Genomic DNA, 19,167 nt, shown 5'->3' on the forward strand with positions numbered 1-19,167 from the left:
GCCAGTATAATAGTGTAATGTGGGCCGGTATATTAGTGTAATGTGGGCCGGTATATTAGTGTAATGTGGGCCGGCATAATAGTGTAATGTGGGCCGGTATAATAGTGTAATGTGGGCCGGTATAATAGTGTAATGTGGGCCGGTATAATAGTGTAATGTGGGCCAGTATAATAGTGTAATGTGGGCCGGTATAAAAGTGTAATGTGGGCCAGTATATTAGTGTAATGTGGGCCAGTATAATAGTGTAATGTGGGCCGGTATAAAAGTGTAATGTGGGCCAGTATAATAGTGTAATGTGGGCCGGTATAATAGTGTAATGTGGGCCGGTATAAAAGTGTAATGTGGGCCGGTATAATAGTGTAATGTGGGCCGGTATAATAGTGTAATGTGGGCCGGTATAATAGTGTAATGTGGGCCAGTATAATAGTGTAATGTGGGCCAGTATATCAAAGCTGTACTATGTCACTTTTGTGTTTCCTGCTCGTTTCCATGGAGATGTTTTTGCTTTGCCTGTAATGTTCCGCAGTATGTCGTTAAAGTTAAATCCAGATCTTTTTAAAGCTCTAAACACACGTGATCGGGCTCGCCTGTCCACAGATCTGACCTGTAACCTGACCTGGTGCTGTCACTGAGGCGGAAAACTTTAATGCCACAGTGAGAGACATTTGTTGTGAACAGTGTGTTTTATTTTGACAGAAAAAAGAAGCGAGCCGTGAAGATGATGATCACGATCGTCCTTCTGTTCACCGTGTGCTGGGCGCCGTTCCACACCGTGCACATGCTCTTTGAGTACAGTGAGTGAGATTAATACTGTTATTATCATTATTATTATTATTATTATTATTATTATTATCATCATTATTATTAAAAAGGCACAATACTGTAAATATGTACATCTGGATACATATGTACATGTATTTACATCTGTACATCGCCTCTACACAAATAAGCTCCTTCCCTTTATCCGTCTGTCTGCTCTCATCTCCCTCTCTCCATCTCTCCCTCTCTCTCTCCCTCCGCTCTTTGGCTCTTCGGAATAAAAGTTACAAGTCAGATCTGTGGAAAGGCGAGTAAGAATTGAAGTTAACAAGGTCGAAAAAGCCTTAAAAACAGCTGTAAATGAATGAACGTGAGATTAGACCAGCTCTGATCAACAATCACAATCAATACCACTGATCAGAATCGATGTGTGTGTCTGTGTGTGTCTGCGTCGTGTGTGTCTGTGTCGTGTGTGTCGTGTGTGTCTGCGTCGTGTGTGTCTGCGTCGTGTGTGTCTGTGTCGTGTGTGTCGTGTGTGTCTGCGTCGTGTGTGTCTGCGTCGTGTGTGTCGTGTGTGTCGTCGAACCTAACACACCTGACGCTAACACACCTATTTGTTGTGTGTCTGATAAGCTACATTAAGTGTGCACTGTGCCTGAGTCATAGTTAGCACAGTCATTCAAGCCCCTAATGAGTGATTTCACACTGACATATTTAGCATAATCATTCAGACCCCTGTAGGTGCTTTCACACCTGTTAGCATACTGTCCGCTAGCATACTGTCCGTTAGCATACTGTCCGTTAGCATACTGTCCGTTAGCACACTGTCTGTTAGCATACTGTCCGTTAGCATACAGTCCGTTAGCATACAGTCCGTTAGCATACTGTCCGTTAGCATACTGTCCGTTAGCATACTGTCCGTTAGCATACTGTCTGTTAGCATACTGCCCGTTAACATACTGTCTGTTAGCATACTGTCCGTTAGCACACTGTCCGTTAGCATACTGTCCGTTAGCATACTGTCCGTTAGCATACTGTCCGTTAGCACACTGTCTGTTAGCATACTGTCCGTTAGCATACAGTCCGTTAGCATACAGTCCGTTAGCATACTGTCCGTTAGCATACTGTCCGTTAGCATACTGTCTGTTAGCATACTGCCCGTTAACATACTGTCTGTTAGCATACTGTCCGTTAGCACACTGTCCGTTAGCATACTGTCCGTTAGCATACTGTCCGTTAGCATACTGTCCGTTAGCACACTGTCTGTTAGCATACTGTCCGTTAGCATACAGTCCGTTAGCATACAGTCCGTTAGCATACTGTCCGTTAGCATACTGTCCGTTAGCATACAGTCCGTTAGCATACTGTCCGTTAGCATACTGTCCGTTAGCATACTGTCTGTTAGCATACTGTCTGTTAGCATACTGTCCGTTAGCATAAAGTCTGTTAGCATACTGTCCGTTAGCATACTGTCCGTTAGCACACTGTCCTTTAGCATACTGTCCGTTAGCATACAGTCTGTTAGCATACTGCCTGTTAGCATAGTCCGTTAGCATACTGTCCGTTAGCATACTGTCCGTTAGCATACTGTCCGTTAGCATACTGTCCGTTAGCATACTGCCTGTTAGCATAGTCTGTTAGCATACTGCCTGTTAGCATAGTCTGTTAGCATACTGTCCGTTAGCATACTGTCCGTTAGCATACAGTCTGTTAGCATACTGTCCGTTAGCATACAGTCCGTTAGCATACTGGCTAGCCCTGTTGTTCTCCGTGCTTATTCAGGTGTGAACATCTTGTTTTCTTCTCGTTTCTCTCAGACGACCTGGAGAACAAATACGACGGTGTGACTGTGAACATGATCGTCGCTGTGGTCCAGGCGATCGGCTTCTTCAACAGCTTCAACAACCCCATCGTCTACGCCTTTATGAACGAAAACTTCAAAAAGAGCTGCGTCTCCACCCTCTCCCACTGCCTGCGCAAGCCCAGCCACCACCAGCAGGGCGGCGCCGCGGCCGTGCCCAAACTCAGCGTCCAGTTTATCAAACCTCAGAGCAGGGAAGCCTTCATCGAGTCGGCGAGCACGTCCAAGCAAAACTCAAACGACAACAATCCGCTAATGCTATCGCAGCAGGAGAGCTCCAAGAGGATTCTGGGAGAAAAAATGAACACGATACAAACGGAGCTACCGGCGAATAGCTCGTCTTTGGTGAAATGAACGAAAACCGCACGAGGGTCGGCTTCTACTTTGGACGGACTGAGGAACTCGCTCTCGTTTACTCGTGTACGGTGGCTGTGAAAGTCCAGTTTACATGTATGCTAACGTTGAGCTAGTGTGATCTACTGAGTATGGTGGCTGCAAAAGGACAATTTATTTGACAATTTGTGTGCCAAATAAATGAAACAGGAGTTGCTGTACATAGGTGGGACTGTCTGCAGACCTGTGTGTGAAGAATGACTCAAGTACGGTGGCTGTCAAAGTCCAGTTTATAACTATGCTAACGTTTAGCGTGCTTAAGTAGCAAGGGATTGTGTGATCTGTTTTAACCGGTATGGTGGCTGCAAAAGGACAATTTATTTGCCAATTTCCGTAGCCAAATGATTGAAGCTAATACAAACATACAAATATGCTAACTGTTAGCTTGGTCAGTTCACTCTAACCGGTCCTTTTATTTGTTTGCTAATCATTCCAACCAACCCGTTTACGAAGAAGCAAAGACGTACATTGACTCCAAAACGCGAATCTGGTGAAGTGTCGTTTTCCTTTATGAATACTCGAGTGTCTTGCCCAAGGACACAGCAACTGAGATTGAACCCGCCAGCTTTACGGTCGCTGCCACGGTAACTAGCCAACCAATCCTGTGACGTTTTTTGGATTCTATCTCCAACCAATCAGCTTTAATACAAAGTTTGTTGACAGATGAAGAAATGAGGTACGGCGGCTCCGAAAGGACAATGTTCAATGGTTTTTGAGGCCCACAGAACGAAATAAGAAAAGAAATCAGCGGAAGAGTCTTATTTTGGATTATAAATATGTTATGGGGGAAAAGCAAAGGACTACGGTGGCTCCTGAAGGACAAATGAGGACATATTATTTTCCAGAGGCGACGTGACTCATCTCGAACTACGGCGGCTGCAAAGGGACATTTTCAGGACAGAGTTTAGGTTCAATCCTCGAAACTACATTTGCTGTCGATTCTTGTTTTTGCGGCTAAATTGTTTGACTAGTTGAACGTAAACAGCGTCTCATCATCTCGCGGCGAAGGACATTGAATAAACCGTTTATTTCTTGGTCAAAATCAAACGGAGTTAATACTGAAAAGACGTTTTGTTTTTGTCTTTTTTCCACAAACTACAAACAAAAGTGAAGTTCCACGTCCATTTATATAAACGGTCTATGCTAGCACGTTAGCCCCGTCCATCTATATAAACGGTCTATGCTAGCACGTTAGCCCCGTCCATCTATATAAACGGTCTATGCTAGCACGTTAGCCCCGTCCATCTATATAAACGGTCTATGCTAGCACGTTAGCCCCGTCCATCTATATAAACGGTCTATTCTAGCACGTTAGCCCCGTCCATCTATATAAACGGTCTATGCTAGCACGTTAGCCCCGTCCATCTATATAAACGGTCTATGCTAGCACGTTAGCCCCGTCCATTTATATAAACGGTCTATGCTAGCACGTTAGCCCCGTCCATTTATATATACGGTCTATGCTAGCACGTTAGCCCCGTCCATTTATATAAACGGTCTATGCTAGCACGTTAGCCCCGTCCATTTATATAAACGGTCTATGCTAGCACGTTAGCCCCGTCCATTTATATAAACAGTCTATGCTAGCACGTTAGCCCCGTCCATTTATATAAACAGTCTATGCTAGCACGTTAGCCCCGTCCATTTATATAAACGTCTACGCTAGCACGTTAGCCCCGTCCATTTATATAAACGTCTATGCTAGCACGTTAGCCCCGTCCATTTATATAAACGTCTATGCTAGCACGTTAGCCCCGTCCATTTATATGAACAGTCTATGCTAGCACGTTAGCCCCGTCCATTTATATAAACAGTCTATGCTAGCACGTTAGCCGTGTACATTTATATAAAGTCTCTTTTCTTTTGTGAAGGTAAAACACATTATTATTATTATTATTATTATTATTATTATTATTTTTGGCAGAAGTGAATATTTTCCTTCAGACGCAACAAAATGAACAAGGACACGCAGAAAATAAACCACAGAGTGCTTTAAAAGTGTTTTGAACGACACCATTTCAAAAAAGTACATTTAAATTTATATAAAACAAACTAACTCAGACTTTAGTGTTTCAAATGGGCAGCAGCAGAAATCAGAGGTTGGAGGTTCAATCCCTGCTCACACTGGTGCATTGTGCCATTGAGCAAGACACTTAACCTATCTGCCACCATTTTGTAACTACTACTGCAACTACAACCACTACTACTACTACTACTAATACTACTACTACTACTACTACTACTACTACTACTGATCAGGTTCAACATGTGGATATTTACTTTTTGGATATTTCAACAAAATGTAGTTTAATCATTATCATTAGCATTAGCATTAGCCAACAGTTTCTCAGTAAATGAACATGTGCTTCTTTCACTTTTGTTTTTCAGACGATCTTAAAACCCTTTTTTTTGTGGTTACTGCTCATGTGTGCATTGTGTCACTATGGTAACTGCTGAACATTCTGCCATAGACACTCATGTAGAACCCCCCCAGCGTGACGTCACTGGTTAAATGATTGTTTATGTGTCAGTTGCTCATTTTTTTAAACTCCATATTTGATGTGTTTTTACAGATTTAAATATCGTGAAACTCGTGTCTGTTTTGTTTCTACCTCAGACCAGATTAAAGTGTGTGCGTCTGTGCAGTCCTCAAATAAACTGGTCCTGGGAGCTGCTTCTATATGGTTCTCACTCTGCAGAATTCCTTTTAAACCAAAGACTAAACAAACAGTAACTACGTCATTAAAAGGTTAAAAAGGCGGCGCTGTGCAAAAGACATGGAGAGGCTCCGCCCACAAGCCGACATCACCCATGTACGAGGCTCCGCCCACAAGCCTACATCACCCATGTACGAGGCTCCGCCCACAAGCCGACACCACCCATGCTCCACACGACAATCCTCCATAAATAAACAAAAACATGACACAAACTGTGCACTATGACGCGACAAACCTGGTGTGATGTGCAGGAGTTTCATTAGTGAGATGCATAGAGGCAAAAAAAAAAAACCTCTTTAATACCCCACAGAAGTAAATACCTCCTCTTTAATACCCCACAGAAGTAAATACCTCCTCTTTAATTACAGTGTCGTTACGTTTTTAAACAGGTAAAATTCAAGAAGTTTATTTATTTTCAATATTGTCCAACAAAAACACTGAACATCTCTTCTGTGAGCGCCACCTGGTGGAGCGGAGTGTGACCTGCCCATGTTTTCATTTGTGCAAATGGACGGACACGATGGAAAAGTCCCAGAGAGAAGCTTTAAACAGCACGACTCTGTACAAGAGACACATTTGGACACAACTTTACAAAATATATATTAAGTTGTATTTTTAGCACCATTAGCTTGTTTGTACATTAGCTTGTTTGTACATTAGCTTGCACAGACGTTAGCTTCTTTGTGCGTTAGCTTGTCTGTACATTAGCTTGTTTGTACATTAGCTTGTCTGTACATTAGCTTGTTTGTGCGTTAGCTTGTTTGTGCGTTAGCTTGTGTTGCATTTTGTGAAGTGTCATTGTTGATTTTAAAATGAAAATACGGGTTTAATCTGTTTTTAGACACATTTCCTGAAGTGTGTTTCAGTTTGAATTTTATTGTGACGCTGTAAAAGCTTCAGTCGTTTCAGTGGAACATTATTATTATTATTATTTTATTATTATTATTTATTTATTTATCAGTGTTATTTTTTCATGCAGAAGTTTTGTCTGTGACAGATTCATTAAAACAAAAACAAACAAAAAACTGTGTCTCCTGTCGTTTTGTGTTGGAAAAATGTGTGTGTATAATGTGTGTGTATAATGTGTGTGTGTGGGGTGTGTGTGTGTATCATATATAACGAGGGACGGAGCTGAGGACCGGAGTTGCCCGTGTGTGTGTGTCATCTGAGGCTAAACACACAAACACACACAGACACAGAACTGGACTAACAAACATATATTTTCTCGTCTGTTGAAGTTTTAACACAAATAAAAATGTAACTTTTAAAGTTAAATTTAAATTTTTCCATCGACGTGATTCAGTTAAAGGTTTTTACTGTAATGGCATCTCCACGGAGACAAGCAGGTGGTGAAAAGTTACATAGTGCATCTTTAACTGTCCATGCTCTTCCTCTTCTCCGGGGGCGGGTCTAAGCCGACACTCCCCGACCTCCCTCCCCCCAGACGCTTCCTCCAGCTGCTCTGCTGAGGGTGAGTCTAAAATGATTCAACAAACTGTTTTATTCACAATTTATTACATAAATAAACAAAAACACAAAGGTCAAAGGTCAACGTGAAAATAAAACACAAAACAGCAGCAACCTTTTTATTTGAATCTTTTCTGCTTTTGTACGAGGAGAAAACTGAAGGGAGCCGTAAAAGAGCCGTAAAAGAGCCAAAAAAGAGCCGTCCACGTGATCCTGAGCTGAAACTGGTCAAATAAAAAGACTAAATATACAAATTACAGAAGAAATCTAAATTAAAGACTTCACCGGCGTGTTAAAGCTTCAGTTTGGGACATTCTCCATGTTTGGTCTCTTCACACAGAAATGACTTCAGACTCATTTTAAACATGTTCTGGTCCATCGTCTTTGGGCCGTTTCAGGAGTTTCAGAGTGAAGTCTGAGCCGCTACGTGAGGAGAGACACGTGGAAGTCCGAGCTGTCGAACAGAAGGGGGCGCTGTGCCGGAGACGACTTTTTATCCGCTCTGTGCAGGAGTTTGAACAGCCCAGTGCCAATGTTCATCGGGATCCCCATGATGATGCATTCAGAGACGCCTGGGAGAAAAAAACACAAAACACAGAGTAAAAACACAAAACACAGAGTAAAAACACAAAACACAGAGTAAAAACACAAAACACAGAGTAAAAACATAAAACACAGAGTAAAAACATAAAACACAGAGTAAAAACACAAAACACAGAGTAAAAACACAAAACACAGAGTAAAAACACAAAACACAGAGTAAAAACACAAAACACAGAGTAAAAACACAAAACACAGAGTAAAAACACAAAACACAGAGTAAAAACACAAAACACAGAGTAAAAACACAAAACACAGAGTAAAAACATAAAACACAGAGTAAAAACACAAAACACAGAGTAAAAACATAAAACACAGAGTAAAAACATAAAACACAGAGTAAAAACATAAAACACAGAGTAAAAACATAAAACACAGAGTAAAAACACAAAACACAGAGTAAAAACACAAAACACACGTCAGAACAGAGTAAAAACAAAACAAATAATCCTTATTCTCCATATTTTATTCCCATGTGTAATATCAAAGTGAGGACTCCGCTCCCATGTGTGTGTGTGTAATATCAAAGTGAGGACTCCGCTCCCATGTGTGTGTGTGTAATATCAAAGTGAGGACTCCGCTCCCGTGTGTGTGTGTGTAATATCAAAGTGAGGACTCCGCTCCTGTGTGTGTGTGTAATATCAAAGTGAGGACTCCGCTCCTGTGTGTGTGTGTAATATCAAAGTGAGGACTCTGCTCCCGTGTGTGTGTGTGTGTAATATCAAAGTGAGGACTCCGCTCCCGTGTGTTTTTAATCATGTTACGACGGCGAGCAGATGCAGACTTCATTAGCTCTAATCAGTCAGACTTAGTGGAATGGCACACGGTGATGTCCTGAACACACACACAGAGACACACACACACCCCGACACACACACACACACACACCCACACACACCCCGACACACACACACACACCCCGACACACACACACACACACACCCACACACACCCCGACACACACACACACAGACACACACACACGAGTCTGGCATCTGCTCAAGAACTCCATGTGTTTATTAAGACTCAGTCGTCGTCAGGGACAACGCTTCTGTCCACTTCTGTCATTTAAAGGAACTCTACCGTTTTTTTATGCAGTACGGTCAAATACTTTTAGTCTCAGTACAGCAGCGGACTTGCCTCTCCACAAACCTGACTCTTGTTTCCGTGGTAATTCCACTGTACGGCACTTCCGTATCTCCATGGAGAATGTTCCGAAGTGTGGTTTTAACTATTTAACGGAATCACAAGGGCAACGTGCTGCTCCCGAGAAAGTTCCACACTGTTTCAGGATGATGAGAGTTTGGGGCCGTAGCGATAAACAATTTAAGACAAAATATTACGTCTTTCAAAGCGACGCAAAATAACAGGCTCATGAATATGAATGAGCCAGAGTCATGACAGAGCAGGGGGCGGAGACAAGGGGCGGAGACAAGGGGCGGAGACAAGGGGCGGAGACAAGGGGCGGAGACAAGGGGCGGAGACAAGGGGCAGGTGAGAACACACTTTTACTGAGCACAGAATTACTCAAAGATTCATGAATTAAAACTAATATGAGGAGGAACGCCTGGTTTAAAGGTCATGTCCATGTGACCTGCCCCTTTAAGGACACACACACATAACACACACATAACACACATAAAACACATAACACACACATAACACAGTCTGAGGACACTAATACACACATAACACACAAATAACACACATAAAACACATAACACATAACACAAATAACACACACATAACACACACAACACACACACATAACACAGTCTGAGGACACTAACACACACATAACACACAAATAACAGTCTGAGGACAATAACACACATAACACACAAATAACACACATAACACAATCTGAGGACACTAGCACACACATAACACACAAATAACAGTCTAAAGACACTAATACACACGACATACACATAACACACGACACACGAGACACACATGACACACACAACCGTGTTGGGGAGGTCACGTCAGACGCTGCATTGATTTGAGTTTTTTCGAGGTGCGCGGTTAGCACGCCGCGTGGTTAGCACGCCACGCGGTTAGCTCACTGTGCGGTTAGCATACTTGATGGATTCAAAATATATATTCAAGTATATTATGTTATCTCACTGTTCATTTTAAAGGTACTGTAATGTAATGTTCACTCTTTATTTAGTTGTTACTATTAGTTATAGTCAGTTCACTACTTTATTTAGTCATTATATTCAACTATGTAAACTATGTAATCTGCACTAATGTTTGTTCTTGAGTCTTGCAGAAAATGTCTTTTGAAAGTGCAGGATCCCACGGGAAGAAGGTCACTGTGAAACAGAAACAGAAACATCATGGGATGTTTTGTGCGAAGGGAAAGAGTGACCTTGTGGAAATCAAAAACAGAATATATTTCTCTGTGAATTTCGTCATATGTTTTTACACTGCTTGCCCCTCCCCCCCCTTCAGATGTGTATGTAACTAGGGTTCCCTAACTTTAATAAAAGAGGTGAAAGACGGTCTGGGCCCCACAGAGGGTGGGGGTTTGTAACTGGAGGTTTTTTGCCTCTCCGCTCTTTCTCCTCAATATTGAGACAAAATAATCTCTCTTGTCTTCTCTTCTCTTTTGAACTGTAATATAGGTAGTGAACCTATCAACACTGTTACCTTTACTGTCAGGGTAACACTCTGGTCTGTCTCTGCTCTTAAAAGCTCAGTGTGGTGAATAATGAGGACGTTCAGAACAGACAGGGTCAGTGAGAACTTTGGACACAACTATTTAAAGTGAACGACTTCTGTACTACGACAAAGTGTAAAAGTACTGACCGCAGACCAAGTCCTTTTGGCCGAAGTACGCGGCGTCGAACAGGTGATCTGCGGTTTTCTCAAACGACGCCAGCATCAGGACGCTCTCCTTCATTTTGGCCAAACCGAACCTGGTGATGCCCAAAATCTCTCCCTGCACAAACAACAAGAGTTTAGAGAGAGTGTGTGTGTGTGTGTGTGTGTGTGGGGGTGGGTGGGGGTGTGTGTGTGTGTGTGTGTGTGTGTGTGTGTGGGTGGGTGTGTGTGTGACAAAAAACAAAAAATAAATTCAAAATAACTCAACCCCCCCCCCCAAAAACCCCAACTCATAATTACCAAAAAAAAGGTAAAAAAATAAACTCAAAATAAAAACCCCAGGATCATGTAGAGGGTTAATACGAACATTTAAGACCAGAATGAGTCTGAAGCAGCAGAGACAGAGAGAGGACAGAGGGGGCGCTGTTTATACACAGAGAGTGAACTGGAGCCAGAAGTGCGCCCATGATCACTTCCTGTTTGGAAACGCGGCGGCGGCGGAAGGTGAGCTACGTCCTTTTATATAAACCGTCTGTGGTTGTATCATTAAAATGACCTTGAACCTTCTGATCACATCTGAGTATCAGAGTATCTCAGTATCAGAGTATCTGAGTATCAGAGTATCTGAGTATCAGAGTATCAGAGTATCTCAGTATCTCAGTATCACAGTATCAGAGTATCAGAGTATAAGAGTATCTCAGTATCACAGTATCAGAGTATCACAGTATCAGAGTATCTGAGTATCAGAGTATCAGAGTATCAGAGTATCTGCGTCCTGTCAGTCTGTTCTGGACCTTGTAGGACATGAGGTCGGCGAGCAGCATGACGTGTCTGCGGTCGATGCTCATGCCGTGGTTCACCATCGTGTACTGGATCTCATTGATGATGGTGGAGCGAGCCGCCTCGATCCCCAGAGTCTTCTCCACCTGGACACACAAACACAACACTTACACACAAACACTTACACACTTACACATTTACACACTTACACATTTACACACTTACACACAAACACTTACACACTTACACATTTACACACTTACACATTTACACACTTACACACAAACACTTACACACTTACACACAAACACAACACTTACACACAAACACTTACACACTTACACACAAACACTTACACACTTACACACAAACACAACACTTACACACAAACACTTACACACTTACACACAAACACAACACTTACACACAAACACTTACACACTTACACACAAACATTTACACACTTAGACATTTACACACTTACACATTTACACACTTACACACTTACACACTTACACATTTACACACTTACACACTTAGACATTTACACACTTACACACAAACACTTACACACTTACACACAAACACAACACTTACACACAAACACTTACACACTTACACACAAACATTTACACACTTAGACATTTACACACTTACACACTTACACATTTACACACTTACACATTTACACACTTACACATTTACACACTTACACACAAACACTGACGTCTACACAATTCAAATGACGAGGAAATGCACCGAGGTCAGTGACGCTGTGTCCTTTGGCAAGACACTTCACCCACACCGCTAATGTTGTTGTTAGCTGTTCTGATGCACAAGCGACGAGTAACTTTGGACCGAATTAGCTCGTTCTGTTTTTCACGTTTTTAACATATAAAAGAAAAACTTAAATCTATCAACAGGACAAAAAGAGTGAGAAGAAAAGGACGAACAGGAATCTGACCACAACAGAAGAAAAGGACGAGCAGGAATCTGACCACAACAGAAGAAAAGGACGAGCAGGAATCTGACCACAACAGAAGAAAAGGACGAGCAGGAATCTGACCACAACCGGAGAAAAGGACGAGCAGGAATCTGACCACAACCGAAGAAAAGGACGAGCAGACGTCTTCACCACGACGGGTTTGAACTTTTCTTTTTCTGTGGATCAGACCTGGACGACTGAAGTATGACACACACACATTTCAGACGGTAAAGATCAGGTTCAGCGCCTTTAAGTGCCCGTTTTGTTCGGTGCAGATTTTAAATATTCTTGATAAAAAACCTGACGTTATCTGGGAACGTAAATGAAAACGCCAAACTTATCTCCACAAACCTGCTCTGAAACACACTGGGTTTTTGGAAAGAAACAAACGTGAGGAAGAAGGAAAGAGGAAACACGCACTTAACTTATTTTTTCCACATTTATCTGCCGCGTGTAGAAGGTCCGTGAAAATAAAACCGACGTTGTTCCGGTCCGTGGTGTAAAAAAAGGTCGGGGACGCCTGGTGTTTTGTTCTCAGTGATTATAAATGATTGAGTTTGTCTAATCAAACATTTTCACACCGTTGGATTCAGCACGTGCCACGTTCAGCGCGTGTCTGGACGTCGTTCTGTCGGGCGACGATATCGTGGGACATTACATTGATGAGGCGAAGCTACGGCGAGGATGGAGCCCACACAGAGGTGATGAAATGAGGTCAAACACTTTAGAAGCCTGAGTAGAACCTGAGGGAGAAACCTGCTAAATATTCATTTCTTTATTTACATTTCTCCGTCTTGCACTTGGCGAGAAATGCATAAATAAAACCACGTTACATTAGACACAAAATGGAACCTGCAAATCTGAAAACCGCGAATAGTAAAAGAGCGGCTAAAAGGTTAAGAATGATTCTAAGTGAACACGTGAATGTGTTTTGTAACGCCCTGACCTCGTAGGTGTTGTTGGACGTCGTGCCGCTGCCTTTGACTCCGTGCGTCGCCATAACCGCTCGCAGATTATCCCCCTCCACCAGAAGCTTGTACTTCTTTTTGCTGCTCTGTTCGTCGATGTGGATCACAGCTCTGGAAACTTCAGGGATGCCCTGAACGACAACCTGCACACAAACAACGCACAATCAACGCACAAACACACAAACTCCATCAGAACAACCACCTGCAGCACACACACACACACACACACACACCCCCACACACACTCATAATCAGAGCTGAGGTTTAAATCTCTAGGATTAGATACTTCATATTTCTGTATGTGCAGAAAACGATGTCACTGTGGATATGATCCAAATACTTCTCTCCACAATCATCAGCAGCTCCAATCAAGTCTCAACTGTTTAATTTATTCTGACTGAAAGATGGTACTTGGTCCTGGTTTAGACCTGGTTTAGACCTGGTCCAGTCCTGGTTTCATCCTGGTCCAGTCCTGGTCCAGTTCTGGGTTAACTGCGGGTTCAGTCTGGGTTTTGTCACGGTTTGATTTAAACTTTAAAACACAGGTTACAATATATATTAATTTCAATTAGCACCCCTATTAGCACCTCCGTTAGCACCTCCATTAGCACCTCCACCTCCTCCACCTCCTCCTGTGTCCTGACCTTGGGCAGATCCTCTTTGAGACTCTGGAGGACGTAGTACATGGAGCTTTTGCTGTTTTCTCGGGGCGACACACAGACCACGGCCTCTCCGTGCACCGCGATGTCTGCGGGCTTCACCCTCAGCTTGGACATGCAGATGGAGTAACGCACCGTCTCTGCGTTCACCTGGAGCGAGAACAACGTCATGAGCAGTTTGAGAGGCTTCAGACGAGCTAAAGTCATGTGTCAGCGCTCAGAAACACAGAAAGAACGAGTGTCAGCGCTCAGAAACACGGAAAGAACGAGTGTCAGCGCTCAGAAACACAGAAAGAACGAGTGTCAGCGCTCAGAAACACAGAAAGAACGAGTGTCAGCGCTCAGAAACACAGAAAGAACGAGTGTCAGCGCTCAGAAACACAGAAAGAACGAGTGTCAGCGCTCAGAAACACAGAAAGAACGAGTGTCAGCGCTCAGAAACACGGAAAGAACGAGTGTCAGCGCTCAGAAACACAGAAAGAACGAGTGTCAGCGCTCAGAAACACAGAAAGAACCAGTTAAGTTCAATATGAGGCTCATGAGGCTGGAGCAGGTTCAGAGGCTAATGTGAGTGTCATAGCAACCAAAGAGCCAATCAGGACCAAGGCTGTTCAAGGTAACGCCCCCTTCCCACCCACACCGCTGGTTTAGCACAGAGCGGGCGCCTAGCAACGCTGTCAATCAAACCTGTTGCTAACGCTTTTTACACAGAAAGTGAATTGGAGCCAGAGTCTATGCTAGCACGTTAGCTCTGTCCATTTATATAAACAGTCTATGCTAGCAGGTTAGCTCTGTCCATTTATATAAACAGTCTATGATCCTTACAAGAAAAGTTACAAGGTGAATCTTTAATGTTACTGATCTGAGTTTGTCGTTAGCATCTGATGATCTTTAAACCGTCGCTAACCTATTTGGGTGTTTTAATATCAACTGTGAACGATAAAGTTTCACTGGTTAAAATTGAATAAACGTGCGTTTCAAAAATCCTTTTGTTTATTAAGAAAACTTCTTCAAAATAAGAGGATTTGCCTCGTACAGAGCTCGAAGATAAAACAGCAGCTTATTGTCTCATAAATGAAAACACATCGTACCTCCAGTCGTAACAGTCTGATCCTCTCCAGAGAAAGTTTCACCAAAATAAAGCAGTCGTCGGGCAGGAAAACCTCTTCGATATACTCAGAGATCTACAGAAGAGACTCAGAGTTTTATTTTGAAAGGTCAAAGTGTGGTTTAACGTTGCGTGTTTGGAAACCTCTCCGAGCAGAGTCTTTTCAATCCTTCCTTTCACTAATCGGGCGAAGTCGGCGTCGTCGTCGATGTCGAGTTGAGCCGTGATGATTGGAGTACTGTAAAAACATAAACACGACTTTAGAAACTGTCAGAGTTTAAGGACTTTGTTATTCTCACCCAATCTGAAGATAAATGAAAATAAGTTCATCTAAATAAGACATTAACCTTAAAGTGACACAAAGGACATGATGAAAGAGCACTGGAGTAGGACTGGTCCTGGTCCTGGTCTGGCTCTGGTTTGGTCCTGGTCCGGTCCTGGTCTGGTCCTGGTCTAGTTCCATTTTTGATGTGAAGTTTGTGTTAAATCCTGTTTTTCTCGATTTATCCTCATTTTGTGGAGAGAACAGTTTCTCTTTATTGAAACTGTGTTTTTGAGGCACTCATTCATTTTCTGTTAAAGAGTCCGTGTACGAGGCTCCGCCCACAAGCCTACATCACCCATGTACGAGGCTCCGCCCACAAGCCTACATCACCCATGTACGAGGCTCCGCCCACAAGCCTACATCACCCATGTACGAGGCTCCGCCCACAAGCCTACGTCACCCATGTACGAGGCTCCTCCCACAAGTCTACATCACCCAAGCTCCACACGACAATCCTCCATAAATAAACAAAAACATGACACAAACTGTGCACTATGACGTGACAAACCTGGTGTGATGTGCAGGAGTTTCATTCGTGCGATGCATAGAGGCAAAAAAAAAACAACTCTTTAATGCCCCATAGAAGTAAACACCCTCTCTTTAAACACCTCCTCTTTAAACACCTCCTCTTTAAACACCTCCTCTTTAAACACCTCCTCTTTAAACACCTCCTCTTTAAACACCTCCTCAGGTGGAGCTGTTTTTCCTCCTCATACCACATAAACATTATTTTGTGAGTTGTAGTTTTGTTTCTTGCTCTCTCTCGGCGCAGGGTGGAGCGAGTTTCCACCTCCACAAAGAACAAAAATAAGACTCAGAAAATGAGTCACATCACAGAGGAATCAAACAAACAAGCACAGAACAGTTTGTACAGCAAACTTTAAGAAACAGCTGCGCCAAAATGAACAAAACAACAGAACAAAACAACAAAACAAAACAAAACAAAAAAACAACAAAACAAAACAACAAAACAGGGATTTCAGAGCAAAAAGAAGGTGGAGGCCCCGGGAGGAGGAGGCCCCGGGAGATTGAGGAGGGGCGGGGTCTGGAGGAGTAAAGGGGAGAGTGAGGGGGAGGAGGGGCGGTGTTTCTGATTACAAACACCAGTCCTATGTGATGTCACATAGTACTTAAAAAGCACAGACCTGGACAGAAAAATGTGACTTTACAGTTTTCCACTACAGCTGCTCATGTGACCCACAAAGACACGAACACTGAGGCGTTAAGTTACACCAACACTGAGGCGTTAAGTTACACCAACACTGAGGCGTTAAGTTACACCAACACTGAGGCGTTAAGTTACACCAACACTGAGGCGTTAAGTTACACCAACACTGAGGCGTTAAGTTACACCAACACTGAGGCGTTAAGTTACACCAACACTGAGGCGTTAAGTTACACCAACACTGAGGCGTTAAGTTACATGAACACTGAGGTGTTAAGTTACATGAACACTGAGGTGTTAAGTTACACCAACACTGAGGCGTTAAGTTACATGAACACTGAGGCGTCCAGGCCTCAGCATCTCCAGATATGTGCCTCTCTGCTGTGTGCTGTGTACTGTGTTCTGTGCACTGTGTACTGTGTACTGTGCACTGTGCACTGTGTACTGTGTGCTGTGTACTGTGCGCTGTGCACTGTGCACTGTGTACTGTGCGCTGTGTACTGTGTTCTGTGTGCTGTGTGCTGTGTACTGTGTACTGTGTACTGTGTTCTGTGTGCTGTGTACTGTGCACTGTGTACTGTGTACTGTGTACTGTGTTCTGTGTGCTGTGTACTGTGCACTGTGTACTGTGTACTGTGTACTGTGTACTGTGTACTGTGCACTGTGTACTGTGTACTGTGTGCTGTGTGCTGTGTACTGTGTGTGCACTGTGTACTGTGCACTGTGTACTGTGCACTGTGTACTGTGTACTGTGTACTGTGTGTGCACTGTGTACTGTGCACTGTGTACTGTGCACTGTGTACTGTGTACTGTGTGCTGTGTACTGTGCACTGTGTACTGTGCACTGTGTACTGTGTACTGTGTACTGTGTACTGTGTACTGTGCACTGTGTACTGTGCACTGTGCACTGTGTACTGTGCACTGTGTACTGTGTGCTGTGTACTGTGCACTGTGTACTGTGCACTGTGCACTGTGTACTGTGTACTGTGTACTGTGTACTGTGTACCTGATGTTCTTGGAGGCGTTGATGATCTCCTTGATGCGGGGCACTCCCAGAGTGATGTTCATTGAAGCGACTCCAGCGAAGTGAAAGGTTTTCAGGGTCATCTGTGTCCCAGGCTCCCCAATGCTCTGAGCACAGAGAGCCCCCACTGCAGAGCCAGGCTCCATCTGCGCTCTGAGGGGGGGGGGGGGGGAGGAGAGAGGGGGAGGAGGAACATTCTGTCATTTGGCCTGGTACCTGTTTGTTTGCAGATAAGTTCTGACACTGACACAAAAGCTCAGATCTTGTTTGTGTGAATGAAGCTGCAGTTTGACACGTTCACCAGGACATTATCACCATAATATCAGCAACACGCCTCCTCCTGCGTCTGCGCAGGTGAGTCTGGGTCTGTCTGCGCAGGTGAGTCTGGGTCTGTCTGCGCAGGTGAGCCTGGGTCTGTCTGCGCAGGTGAGCCTGGGTCTGTCTGCGCAGGTGAGTCTGGGTCTGTCTGCGCAGGTGAGCCTGGGTCTGTCTGCGCAGGTGAGTCTGGGTCTGTCTGCGCAGGTGAGTCTGGGTCTGTCTGCGCAGGTGAGTCTGGGTCTGTCTGCGCAGGTGAGTCTGGGTCTGTCTGCGCAGGTGAGCTTGGGTCTGTCTGCGCAGGTGAGCCTGGGTCTGTCTGCGCAGGTGAGTCTGGGTCTGTCTGCGCAGGTGAGTCTGGGTCTGTCTGCGCAGGTGAGTCTGGGTCTGTCTGCGCAGGTGAGTCTGGGTCTGTCTGCGCAGGTGAGTCTGGGTCTGTCTGCGCAGGTGAGTCTGGGTCTGTCTGCGCAGGTGAGTCTGGGTCTGTCTGCACAGTTTGTAGTTGATGTTTTTGATCTTTTTCCAGATAATGACGTTGCTAAATCACTGGAGCGTAGTCTCAGCATCATTTTTAAACTCTGGCGTCTGACGTTTTGGACGTGCGAAAAGAGTACAACGCGTGAAAGCTCAAGACGCACCGTATTAACATCAGATTCGAGCCACATTGATGCTTGAAAAAGTGCCACAAAAACGCAGGGCCTCCAAAACAAGGTGTGAGGAGTTTAAAAACACAGTGGAGCACTTCCTGTATTACCACATGATGACATCACAAGGTGGAACAGAGTGTTTTCAGTCTGAGAGAAGAACTAAAGCCTAAATGTGCAGGTTTACAGCAGGTACAAGGCCTTTAAAATGACCCATAGTCAAATTAAATCATATTTTTCAATGTCGGTTCAACATATTTATTCAACAGAAGTACATCTTTTATTTTCTGTTATTTTCTGATGTTGCTAATTAACGCGACGGCCGTTTTTAGCGTCGTGCGAGTTCTGACATCACATTTAATCCAGATTCTTTCACTAAACGTCCACACGACTCTATTCTCTGCACTCTGTTCCACCTGGTGATGTCATCGTGTGGTGATACAGGACCTTAAAGGAGCTGAATCCTGCTCCGTTTGCCCTGGATCCTCCAAACAAAGGAGGTAATGGCAGAGTCCGCTTTAAAACTTCTTCATTTCCTTTGACGTAAAATGGCGAGTATCGAGTC

The 19,167-nt window shown here is 43.8% G+C and overlaps 3 protein-coding genes across 4 annotated transcripts in view; 2 read left to right on the forward strand and 1 right to left on the reverse strand.

Annotated features, from left to right (window-relative positions):
- qrfprb (pyroglutamylated RFamide peptide receptor b) overlaps window positions 1–2,974 on the forward strand; it is a 29,328-nt gene extending 26,354 nt beyond the window's left edge. The window contains exons 5-6 of the mRNA XM_033984979.1: window positions 697–794; window positions 2,577–2,974. Of these exons, the coding sequence (XP_033840870.1) occupies window positions 697–794; window positions 2,577–2,974 (496 nt within the window). The remainder of the gene's footprint in view (window positions 1–696; window positions 795–2,576) is intronic.
- pald1a (phosphatase domain containing paladin 1a) overlaps window positions 1–19,167 on the forward strand; it is a 290,101-nt gene that overhangs the window by 266,823 nt on the left and 4,111 nt on the right. The gene's annotated exons all lie outside the window — the stretch shown is intronic.
- Window positions 7,215–19,167, reverse strand: part of polr3a (polymerase (RNA) III (DNA directed) polypeptide A) — a 47,545-nt gene continuing 35,592 nt past the window's right edge. Inside the window, exons 24-31 of one of the 2 annotated variants that reach the window (XM_033984579.2) lie at window positions 17,626–17,796; window positions 15,274–15,367; window positions 15,113–15,205; window positions 14,007–14,171; window positions 13,341–13,505; window positions 11,424–11,555; window positions 10,615–10,747; window positions 7,215–7,769 (exon numbers count right to left, since the gene is read on the reverse strand). In XM_033984579.2, coding sequence (XP_033840470.1) covers window positions 7,621–7,769; window positions 10,615–10,747; window positions 11,424–11,555; window positions 13,341–13,505; window positions 14,007–14,171; window positions 15,113–15,205; window positions 15,274–15,367; window positions 17,626–17,796 — 1,102 coding nt within the window. In that variant the 3' untranslated portion in view covers window positions 7,215–7,620. The remainder of the gene's footprint in view (window positions 7,770–10,614; window positions 10,748–11,423; window positions 11,556–13,340; window positions 13,506–14,006; window positions 14,172–15,112; window positions 15,206–15,273; window positions 15,368–17,625; window positions 17,797–19,167) is intronic. The other variant, XM_055229688.1, reaches the window with a different exon arrangement.

Source organism: Periophthalmus magnuspinnatus, chromosome 19, assembly GCF_009829125.3.
Source record: "Periophthalmus magnuspinnatus isolate fPerMag1 chromosome 19, fPerMag1.2.pri, whole genome shotgun sequence".
Classification (NCBI taxonomy): domain Eukaryota; kingdom Metazoa; phylum Chordata; class Actinopteri; order Gobiiformes; family Gobiidae; genus Periophthalmus; species Periophthalmus magnuspinnatus.